This window comes from Rhinoderma darwinii, chromosome 5 (genome assembly GCF_050947455.1).
Source record: "Rhinoderma darwinii isolate aRhiDar2 chromosome 5, aRhiDar2.hap1, whole genome shotgun sequence".
Lineage (NCBI taxonomy): Eukaryota > Metazoa > Chordata > Amphibia > Anura > Rhinodermatidae > Rhinoderma > Rhinoderma darwinii.
In genome coordinates this window covers 117441882-117454295 of record NC_134691.1, presented here as the reverse complement: position 1 = coordinate 117454295, position 12414 = coordinate 117441882, and the positions used below count along the sequence as shown (strand labels likewise).

At 40.3% G+C, this 12414-nt stretch overlaps 1 protein-coding gene across 2 annotated transcripts in view; it reads left to right on the top strand.

Moving 5' to 3' along the window:
- MPPE1 (metallophosphoesterase 1) overlaps positions 1-12414 on the top strand; it is an 86067-nt gene that overhangs the window by 20807 nt on the left and 52846 nt on the right. For both annotated transcript variants that reach the window (XM_075826438.1, XM_075826439.1), the window contains one exon: positions 10356-10459. In XM_075826438.1, the coding sequence (XP_075682553.1) occupies positions 10356-10459 (104 nt within the window). The remainder of the gene's footprint in view (positions 1-10355; positions 10460-12414) is intronic.

Below are 12414 nucleotides of genomic sequence, written 5' to 3'. Positions count from 1 at the left end.
AATACTGAGGTTCAGAACCAATAACCATGAGGAAGAAGGACAATCCGAAATAGTGGTACATTTTTCTTCATATACTTTAAGCTCAGCTGAAAAGCAAGCATTGAGCAAGGGTCTGTGTCTTTGTCAAAAGATGGACTGGTTCCAATAAGGGTCGTGTTCCTGCACTGTCATCTGTAGGCTTGAGAAAGCGCATTGACGCGAAACAGCTGTTGCCTGTGTAGTACTCACTGTATTTACCCACTTTTTCTACCAAGAAATAGAGACTAAAGATAATGACATTGGGTGAGTGCCGCTCTCTTTTTTTCCTCTACTCGGATGTACTGTATGGACTGGTTCCAACATGAATTGGTCTCAAAACAGTTCTTCCAACGTCTTCAATAAGAACTAAACTTTTATCAAACTTTTGATATGTCATTGAAACCTCAAAAGTTTGGATCGGCGGGGTCCGAGTGCTGAGATCCCCACCATTGTTGAAACTAAAGTGCAGAAGCGCTCAGCTGTTATCAGCACTCACTGTCGAGCTGAAGACGTCTCACATAGAACATGTATGAGAGCCATCTTCAGCCTGACGATGACGTCCAGTTACAAAAAATACATGTGTTTTTTTGACAAGGTAACAATTTCTCAAGATATACAATTCTGTGTGTAGTTTACTAAAAGCATGGATAAAAATACATTTTTAACCCCTTCCCCCTGCTTGCATTCTGGGCCCTAATGACCAAGCCATTTTTGACATTTTTCCATTGTCACATTCGAAGAGCTATAACTTTTTTATTTTTGCGTCGACATAGCTGTATAAGGTCTTGTTTTTTGCGGGACAAGTTGTACTTTTTAATAGCACCGTTTTGGGGTACATATAATTTATTCATTAACTTTTTTTGTGGGGGATAGAAGAAAACCTGAAATTTCACCACTCATTTTTTTTTTTTTTTTTTTGCGCCCTAAATCTACGTCGTTTACCGTGTGGTATAAATAACACAATAACTTTATTCAACGTGTTGTTACGATTGCAAAGATACCAAATTTTTATAGTTTTTGTATGTTTTACTACTCACACAGTAAAAACACTTTTTTTTTCAAAATTATTTGTTCTTGCGTCTCCATATTTGAAGAGTCATAACTATTTTATTGTTCCGCCGATGCAGTTGTATGAGGGATTTTTTTTTCCGGGACGACTTGTAGTTTTTATTGGTACCATTTTGGAGTAGATTTGACTTTTTGATCACTTTATAAAAAAAATTTGAAGTCCGGATTAACAGAAAACAGCAATTTTTCCATTGTTTTTATTTGATTTTTTACGGCGTTCACCGCGCGGGTTAAATAATATAACCGCTTTATAGTCGGGGTTGTTACGTACGCGGCGATACCAAATATGTGTAACTTTTGTGCTTTATTGTGTGTTTTTTTTTAACCCCTTGAGTACCCAGCTCATTTTGGCCTTGAGGACCAGACCCATTTTTTCAAATCTGACATGTATCACTTTATGTGGTAATAACTCCGCAATGCTTTTACCTATCCAATTGATTCTGAGATTGTTTTCTCGTGACATATTGTACTTTAGTTTAGTGCAAAAATTTGGTCGATAAATTCATTGCTTATTTGTGAAAAACACCAACATTTTGCGAAAATATGAAGAAATTATGATTTTTCCAATTTTTAATGCATGTGCTTGTAAAACAGATGGTAATACCACACAAAATAGTTACCAATTAACATCTCCCATATGTCTACTTTATGTTTGCATCGTTTTTTGAACATCCTTTTATTTTTCGAGGACGTTACAAGGCTTAGAACTTTAGCAGCAATTTCTCATATTTTCAAGAAAATTTCAAAAAGCGATTTTTTCCAGGGACGAGTTCAGTTCTGAAGTGGTTTTGAGTGCCCTATATATTAGAAACCCCCATAAAACACCCCATTTTGAAAACTGCACCCCTCAAAGTATCCAAAACAGCATTCAGAAAGTGTTTCAACCCTTTAGGCGTTTTACAGGAATTGAAGGAAAGTAGAGCTGAAATTTTCAAATTTCATTTTTTTTTTACAAAATTCATATGTAATACATTTTCTTCTGTACCACAGAAGGTTTTACCTGAGAAACGCAACTCAATATTTATTGCCCAGATTCTGCAGTTTTTAGAAATATCCCACATGTGGCCCTAGTGCGCTAATGGACTGAAACACAGGCCTCAGAAGCAAAGGAGCACCTCTTGGATTTTGGGGCCTCCTTTTTTCAGAATATATTTTAGGCACCATGTCAGGTTTGAAGAGGTCTTGTGGTGCCAAAACAGTGGAAACCCCCAAAAGTGACCCCCATTTTTTAAACTACACCCCTCAGGGAATTTATCTAGGGGTATAGTTAGCATTTTGACCCCACAGGTATTTTGCTATATTTTCTGGAGTTAGTCTGTGAAAATGAAAATCTACTTTTTTTCTGGAAAAACGTAAAAATTTCTAATTTTTGCAAGAAATAAAGGAGAGAAAGCACCCCAACATTTGTAAAGCAATTTCTCGCGATTACGGAAATACCCCATATGTGGTAATAAACTGCTGTTTGGACCCACAGCAGGGCTCAGAAGGGAAGGACCCCCATTTGGATTTTGGAGCTCTGATTTTACTGGAATGGTTTTCAGTGCCGTGTCACGTTTGCAACGCCCTGGAGGGACCTATACAGTGGAATCCCCCCAAAAGTGACCCCATTTTGGAAACTATACCCCTCAAGGAATTTTTCTAGTGGTATAGTTATCATTTTGACCCCACAGGTTTTTTGCTGAATTTATTGGACTTAGGCCTCATGCACATGACCGTATTTTTTCCCACCCGTAAATACTGGCGTAAATACGGGTCCGGTGTCACACGTATTCCACACGTATTTACGGGCACGTTTTTGGCGACAAAATAGCACTGCACTAATCGGCAGCCCCTTCTCTCTATCAGTGCAGGATAGAGAGAAGGGACAGCCTTTTCTGTAATAAAAGTTAAAGAAATTCATACTTACCCGGCCGTTGTCTTGGTGACGCGTCCCTCTCTTCACATCCAGCCCGACATCCCTGGATGACGCGGCAGTCCATGTGACCGCTGCAGCCTGTGATTGACCTGTGATTGGCTGCAGCGGTCACAAGGCCTGAAACGTCATCCAGGACGTCGGGCCGGATGTCGAGAGGGACGCGTCACCAAGGCAACGGGCGGGAGACCGGACTGGAGGAAGCCGGAAGTTCTCGGTAAGTATGAACGTCTTTTATTTTTTACAGGTTTATACTGATCGGTAGTCACTGTCCAGGGTGCTGAAAGAGTTACTGCCGATCAGTTAACTCTTTCAGCTCCCTGGACAGTGACTATTTACTGACGTCGCTTAGCAACGCTGCCGTAATGACGGGTGCACACATGTAGCCACCCGTCATTACGAGAGCTCCATAGACTTCTATGGACTGTCCGTGCCGTTATTACGGCCTGAAATAGGACATGTTCTATCTTTTTCAACACGTGAGAAAACGGGAAGGCACCCGTCGCCAATAGAAGTCTATGAACACGTTATTACGGGTCGTAATTACGACCCGTAATAACGGGAGTTTTTACGGTCGTGTGCATGAGGCCTTAGTCTGTGAAGATGAAAAGAGACTTTTTTTTGGAAAAAACACAGAATTTTCTAATTTTTATAAGGAATAAAGGAGAAAAAGCACCTCAACTTTTGTAAAGCAATTTCTCCTGATTACGGAAATACCCCATTATGTGGTAATAAACTGCTGTTTGGACCCACGGCAGGGCTCAGAAGGGACGGAGCACCATTTGGATTTTGCAGCTCAGATTTTGCTGAATTGGTTTCTGGGGGCCATGTTGCATTTGCAGAGTCCCTGAAGTACCAGTACAGTAGAAATTCCCCAGATGTGATCCCAATTTGGAGACTATACCCCTGAAAGAATTAAATTAGAGGTGTAGTGAGCATTTTGAGCCCTCAGGTGTTTTATAGATTTTATTAGAATTGGTCCGTGAAAATGAAAAAAATAATTTTTTCCAATAACCTGTAGATTTAGCTCAGAATTTTTCATTTCCACAAGGAATACAGGAGAAAAGACACCCCAAAATGTGTTACACAATTTCTCCTGATTACGGAAATACCCCATATGTGGTTGTAAACGGCTATTTGGACATACGGCAAGGGTCTAAACGGAAAAAGTGCAATTTCGTTTTTGGAGTGGAGATTTTACAAAATTTGTTTTTGACGCCATGTTGCATTGCGCTGAGGTACCAGTACAGTGAAAACTCCCGAGAAGTGACCCCATTTAGGAAACTACACCCCTCAAGGAATTCATCTAGAAGTGTAGTGAGCATTTTGACCCCCAAAGGTTTTGCAGAAATTAGTGCACAGTGGATGTTGCAGATTGAAAATTGACATTTTCCACATATATGCTATTTCAGTGCCCAATGTGTTGTGCCCAGCTTGTACCACTGGAGACATACGCCCCATAAATTGTTAAGCGGTTCTCCAGAGTATGGTAATACCCCATATGTGGTCATAAACCGCTGTTTGGGCACACTGCCAGGCCCAGAAGGAGCGCCATTTGGCTTTTGGAGCGCAGATTTTGCTTGGTAGTAGTTTTGTTTAGTGTTTTACTGGTGTTTCAGTTTATAATGTGGGGGCATATGTAATCTGTGCGGAGTACATACATTTTTTGCGTGACACACTGTCGTTTTTATTGGTACCATGTTTGGCTACGCGCGACTTTTTGATCACTTTTTATTCCATTTTTTTGGAAACAACGTGACCAAAAAAGGAAATTCTGCCATTGTTTTTTATGGTATTTTTTTTACGGTGTTCACCGTGCGGGATCAATAATATGATATTTTTTTAGGTCAGGCCGATACGAACGCGGCGATACCTATTATGTCTAGTTTTTGTCTTTTTTTTCATTTTTTTTCTAATTATAAAGGTCTTGATCAGGGAAACAAGGCGATTATTGTTTTTATTACGGTAAATGTGTATTTATTTATCTAAAACTTTTTTTTTTTTAACTTTTTTTTCACTTTTTATTTTACACATACTAGGGGACTGGAAGATCTGATCTTCTGATCCCCTGCACAATACACTGCACTACTTCTGTATGTACTGATGTAGTGCAGTGTATTGTAACTGTCACTTTACAACTGACAGTTGAGCCTATTACGTCCTGCCTTGGGCAGGACCTAATAGGCTCCCGTACCTGGCAACCAGGAAGCCGTTGCTAGGCTTCCTGGTTGCCATTGCAACCATCAGAACCCCGCGATTTTTCGCGGGGGGGGCAATGGGGTGCAGAGGGAGCCCCCTCCCTCTGTATCAATCACTTAAATGCCGCTGTCGCTATTGACAGCGGCATTTAAGGGGTTAAACTCCAGCGATCGGAGAGGACCGTGATCGCTGTAGTTGCAGTGGGATGTCGGCTGTATATTACAGCCGACATCCGATGAAGATGGAGCGAGCACAGCTCCTGTGCCCGCTTCATCCTCAGGGCGTTACTATACGCCCATTTTCGGGAAGGGGTTAATAAAAATAGTGTTGTTTTTTTTTACACCGCTTTCTCTGATCTCCTCACTTCTGTGAGATACGTGAGGAGATCAGAGAAAGTGACAGGAGCTTTCTCCTGCAGACGACGTCACAGACGGCTGTGATTGGTCAGTCTTCAGAGACTGACCAATCACAGCAATCGCCGGCATTGGGGACTGCTAATTGGTCCCCAGGCCGGTAGCAGAGACGGTTAGCTGTCAATGACAGCTGCCGCCGCTGTTCTGTCACTATGTGATTTCACATAGTGACAGTTTATTCCTGCGCCGTAATAGTACGTCGAAGGTACGCTGGAATAAGCGGCCAGCGACGTACTATTACGTCGAAGGTACGCAAGGGGTTAATAGTAAATCATTTTATAAGGGGAAAAAGTGGGTTTTTAATTTTTTTATTTTTTTTTAAGATAATGTATTATCATACAGGAGTATGTAAATGCATTATAAATATAAGAAAAAGTTGTGACACCGTAATCCCTTTGTGGGTTTAAAAAATAATGTAAAAACCTAAATAAAGAAAAAAAAGTAATTTAGTATACAATACATTTTATTGGGAATGCCATACATAGAGACAAAAAACCTACACATATTAGATATCCATGTGACTGTAATAACCTGAAGAATTAATTCACCAGGTTTAGTGTGAACAGCTTAAAAAATAAACAAAACAATTCCGACAATCTCACCAATATTCACACCAAAAAATAAATTCTCTAAATTCCACAATAATCTGTACCCCCAACTGTGCTGAAAAAAACACATTTCTCCTGCATAAAGCAAATCTCCTAAACTTCTGCCGTATAACTCTGTACTGCGCATGCTCTGTTTTAAAGCATTTTTTTTTTTTATCTTGGACAAGGAGAACGGGATATATGCTTTAAAGAGGCTCTGTCACCAGATTATAAGAACTCTATCTCCTACATAATCTGATCGGCGCTGGAATGTAGATAACAGCAGTGGTTTTTATTTTGAAAAACAATCATTTTTGAGCAAGTTATGAGCAATTTTAGATTTAGTTTCTTAATGCCCAACTGGGCGTGTTTTTAATTTTGACCAAGTGGGTGTTGTAAAGAAGTGTGTGAGGCTGACCAATCAGTGACCAATCAGTGTCATCCACTTCTCATTGTTCCAGCCCAGCTTCTTTCACTGCACAATCTCACTGTGCTGTGGATCATGCTGGGTTGGAACAATGAGAAGTGTATGTCACTGATTAGTCACTGATTGGTCGGCCTCATACACTTCTTTACAACACCCACTTGGTGTTTGAGTGTAGTTCTTCTAATGACACAGAACTACAATGTCCTGCATAAATATTTTTGTTGTAGCATATTGCCCCTCAATCAATATAACTATGGATTTAACATTACAGAGCACTCTACACAATCTAGTCTTACTTCTATCTGATGTCGCTATATGTTTGGATATATACATTATGAGGGTATGTTCACACACAAACTCGAAAACGTCTCAAAATACGGAGCTGTTTTCAAGGGAAAACAGCTCCTGATTTTCAGACGTTTTTTAAGCGACTCGCGATTTTCGCAGCGTTTTTCGAGGACGTTTTTGGAGCTTTTTTTGATAGTCAATGAAAAACTGCTCCAAAAACGTCCCAAGAAGTGACAAGCACTTAGCATACTGGCTGTTTCAGGTCAAAATATGGCTGATCTGTGTTTGCATGGTCTATGTAATTCTTATACAACCATGCTAATCTAGGACGCTTAGTTGCGATTCGATTCCCCTATTGGCTCATGTGCTTACCCGTGCGATTTGGTTGTGATGTCACACTTATACCACTTCTTGGACATGCGCAGTGCGCTTCTGAGTATGCTATGCAATTTTGATCCTGTATGTCGCTAGCTCAACTCTTTTGATGATGAGTGGCTTAATACCCTGTCTCCTCTGTATCTAATATGTTTTATGGGGTTAGTGACTGCCTCCATTTTTTTATTTTTTTTTAAACTTTAATTTTTATTTGCCTTTTTCCAATTTTACATAATAACATTTCAATACAACATTGAACTTTGAAAAACAATTGAACATTTGCCAAAATGTATCGACTTCGTTACCTTCACAAAATATTATGCTTCCATTTTTTGATCTTGCACTCCTCCCATTCTTCCCTGGGTGATTTTAATTAGTTTAATTCTGGTTCCTACCATCCCCAGTTATATGTAGGCTTCTATGTATGTCCCAGTTCTGGATGTATGAGCAGCGTTAGAGATCCACCTTATAGAGGTTGCCTTGTCGTAGCAGGTGGGCTTACACTATTTGATCAAAATGTGCGCTAAGAACCTCACTATTGTAAGTAGATTCAGCAGCAATGCATATTTATTTATAGTGTTTAGGTGCTATTGGTGTTCGCAGAGTGCTGTCGCCATTTTCTTGTGTACTAATATGTTTGGATTTTTTTAAGTTATTGAAACACTGTATATTTGTCATGTTCACTAGATATTTATGACCATCCAATAAAAAAAAATGTATTCTATCACTATGGATATTTAGTATTTTTATATGTATTTTAAAATGCATTGTATAAATTTTACACTTGATTGTTTTATTAGCAAATATGAGTATATATACCCGATTAGTTTATGTATTACATTGCTTTAGAAAAGGCCTTTGATAGGGCTGAAATACTGCATAGACATGGATAAATAAAACCCCTATTTTTGATTAGAAACTTCTAAGAGTGCTGTGATTTCTTTAACCCCTTAATGACCGGGCCTGAAAAGACCTTAATGACCAGCTCAATTTTTCTGTTTTTGCCTCTCTGCGTTTCAGCAGCCATAACTTTTTTTTATTTTTTCATTGACGTTGCTGTATGAGGTCTTGTTTTATGCGAGAGAAATAGTATTTTTTTTTCCCGACAGTTTGGGGGTAAAAAAAAAATTTTTTACGGCGTGAATATAGGAAAAAGCGATTCTCGGAATAGTTTTTTTTGTTTGTTTTTTTTATCCCGTTCACGTTTCAAGCTAAATAACGAATTCGATTAATTCTTCAGGTTATTACGGTCGTGTAGATACCGAATATGTGTAGGTTTTTTGTTTTTATTTAGTGTAGGGGCAATAAAATGTATTTAATGCAAAATAAATACTCTTTTTGGGACTTTTTTTATTTATTTATTTGTTTTTTTACTTTTTTTTTTTTTAATCCCATCAAGGGATAACTTTATTTGTGACTTTATTTTTTACTTGCAATGTATTAGCATACTTCTGTATACTAATACATTACACTGTGTCATTATGACACAGGCTGCTGATCGGGCAGCACATAGTGTGCCCGAACAGCAGGCACACGGAACAGACAGCCCTGGGGTCCTTTGTAGGTCCCCAGGGCTGACTGCAGAGGGATTCCCCAGTGTTTGATCGCATCACTGGAATCCCGGTGATGCGATCAAAGAGGGGAATTCCCTTTGATCATGCCGCGGTCACGGACCACGGTAATCAAAGGGTTAAACAGCTGGGGTCCGAATGTTTGTCGACCCCAGCTGTGTTCAGGAGGCTGCTCTAAGATCAGGAGCTGTTAGTAACAGCTCCTGCTTAGAGGATGAGTGCTCACACGAGCGCTCATCAGCCTGATCTGCAGCGACGCCAAAAGACGTCTCTGTAGATTAAGCACCCGCACCGCCTGACGTCAAAAGACAGTGGGCGGTCGGGAAGGTGTTAACAGCTATATGCTTTGGACCCTGGATCAAGGTCAAGTTCCAATAGCACCCGTGCGGATTCTGCCTTGAAGTGCTGCTCTTTCTTTCTTTTCATTCTTTCTTTTAACTCATTCTTTGTTTCTTTTCTTTGTTTCTTTCTTTTTCCTTGAAGTGGCTACAAACTGGAGTCTCTTTAACCCCTTCACAACCAGCCCACGTAGCTTGACAGGCTGCAGTGCTGGTCCTTGTGCCTGCAGCCTGTTCATCTTCGTGTGCTCCTAACGGAGCACACAGGCATTCCCCGCAGCCCGGCATCTTTCAGTACTGGCTACTACTGGCAGCCTTAGTACTGAGGGAAGACATTGGGTGGGATCACAGCCATTATCCCCTCCGATTTAACCCCTTATATGCGGCGGTCAATAGCGACCGTTGCATTTAAGGACTTACAACAACATCGGCACCCCGCAATGCGGAAAAACGGCTTGCGGGAAAAAGAAAGGACATGCCCTATCTTCGGGCGTTTATGTCTTTGACCTCCCATTGACATCAGTAAGAGGCAGAGAAAGCATATTTCGCTGCGTTTTTTGCCCGCGGCGCACAATGGGCGCAGGCGAAAATCGGCGTGCCGGCAGTGCAAAATCTGCCTTAAAATTCCAAGCGGAATTTTAAGGCAGACTTTCCGCCTGCAAAAAACTCAGTGTGAACCCAGCCTAAATGTTATGGTGCTACAGCTTTTCAGTGTGCATGTCAGAAGAAACAACAATCCATATTCTTTATCGTCGGCAGGAAAGATAGTGTAGAAATAATTTTTCAATGCCCCATAATTTTGTAAAGAAAACATTTTTGAAGAAAGTAGCGGTATTGTTTACACACAACTGGATACTATTCAAAACCCAGATGGACACTTTGCCACTCTCTGTGCTATCACCCATTCCATGGAGTTCTTTTTTTTCTTTTTATTTATTGAAAGAATGATAGTCGAAGGCAGATAGCATCTTCTAGATTTTTGTATTACTGCTGGCCTGTTGACTATTTATTATTTGCTTTCTATTTGGGATAAAACAGAACTAATGGTAACACACGAGAAGGGCAATTAGAGCAAGTATGCACATAGCCGAAAGTGCTCTTTGATATCAGATTCTGTTTACTGTTTTTGTTTTTTTAATATTTCTTGTTCTTTCCTCAGGCATGGGAAGATGATGCTGCTCGATTTCAGTCTATGTTCCGACATCCTCCTCACACTGAGCTGGTAGTTGTTGTTGGGAATCATGACATTGGATTTCATTATGAGTAAGCATTGGCTAGGGTGTAGTTTTTGAAAGTCTGTCAGAAAAGTCACATTTAAAAAAAAAAAATTATGAAGAAGGTATTTTAATTTTTTGGTTTTGGTCTTGAGTAAATTCTAAAACATTACATCTATAAAATTGTAGGTCATAATTCTAAATATTACAGTTTTGCCCATGACCGCACCCATATGAGGAGGACAGGAAACCCGAGGAGATAAAAGGATCACACCCCCCCCCCCCCCCTACAATTCAGTTTAGGTTTCCTGACCTCCGGATGGGAGGCCTGTGAAAGCTCTATAGCTCCCTTTTGGAGATTTTAGTTTTTTTTTTACATCCTGGGACTGAGGGAAGGACCAGGGTAGCTCACCTTTTGGGTGTCCTTTTCCTTTAGGCATAAGACTTGGCGCTGAGACACACTTTTTTTCAAGCATGGCTTTCTTCCCGCCTGCTCCCCTGTAGCTCGCTGTTGAGGCTGCCGCAGCTTTGCTGGGCAGCCTCTGTCTGGTTCATTAAAATGCCGTCTGTGCCAGTTTTGGAAGTCGGCTGGCAGTTCTGAAGGCTACATCACCGCGTACACTTCCGGTGTTTGCAAGGCTTTTTAAATATGTACTGGGAGGTGATGGAGCCTGCCCTCCGTGCCGGAAGAATTTATTTGGCAGCCCGCAGAATGTTGGAAAGAGTAGATGCCAGGTGCGCCACCCGTCTGAACCCACCAGAGGCACCAGTCCTCTACAGACCTGTGTAAAGATTGCATTTCTGCCTTAATGGGCGAGATGTATTTTTTTCCCATTATATCCCTTGCTCCTCTTTTTTTATATATTTTTATATGTCTCAGGATGTGAATGGGGCCTTGAAACTTGACAAGGCTAGAAATCGAAAATGTGGGATTTGTAAGAAGGCCTTAGCTTCTTTTAAGCCTCTTTGTTAGACCTGCCAAGATAGAGTACTAGCAGACGAATCCGCCTCTTTGATTAAAAAAAAATATATATTAAACAGATTGTCAAATCCGTAGTAAAAAGATCTATTAAAACTCAGAGATTAGTATCTCTGAGGATGTTACTCGTGTTATTCAAGAGAGGAAGCTTTTGACAGATTTTGACTCTTCTTCTGAGAGAGAATGGCGGGAAAATCCTGGTTTACTGCAGAGGATACTGACCTGTTATTAATTAGTTCAGGATCGGGCTATTTTGAGCCTTTAGGACCAGACACAGTTTAGGCATTTTTAGCATGCATTAGTTAAACGGCTATAACTTTATTTGTTGTGCTAGTAACGTGATTTTGCCGTTCATAATTTTTATGCACATCCTTTTTCTATATTAGAATTTCTAGGCTTAAAGTTTGAAAATTCTAGTAAAAGATATGCTTTTTTACATTTTAGCAATTTTTTTTCTGGTAATATAGTTTTGCCCTAAAATAGGCCTTTTATTTTTTTTAGTCCTTGTCTACCGTAAATTTTGATTAATACATGTCTATTTTAAGTTAAATGATTGGCGGGGGGGGGGGGGGTTTGGGGTGGGTATTTCATCTGTATTTATTATAAAACATTTTTTCACTTTTATATTATTTTTTTATTAAGGTCTGTCCCTCAAAAGTCAGAAGAGTCCCTTGTGGGACTTTTATTTTTTTCTTTTTCTTTTACACCTTGTTTTTCCACTCTAACTGGGGCTACACAGCAGCACCAGTTACAGAGGAATTCAGCCCTCTTATAGTAACTATTGTCACTAATAGGGATGTTCTGGGTTTAGTAAGACCCCGCAGCAGCCTGCCACTAACGGCACCCGGTGATCTTGTGAAGAGTCACATGATCACCGGGACCAATAGAGCCACCGGACGTATATACACAGCTGGCGGTTGGGAACCGGTTAAAGACAGTTAGAGCCACCATGAATCTGGATGATGCAAAGGAAACCAGATCGGAGTCAGACCAGATGTTTGAGGTTCTAGCTCCTAGACGCCATA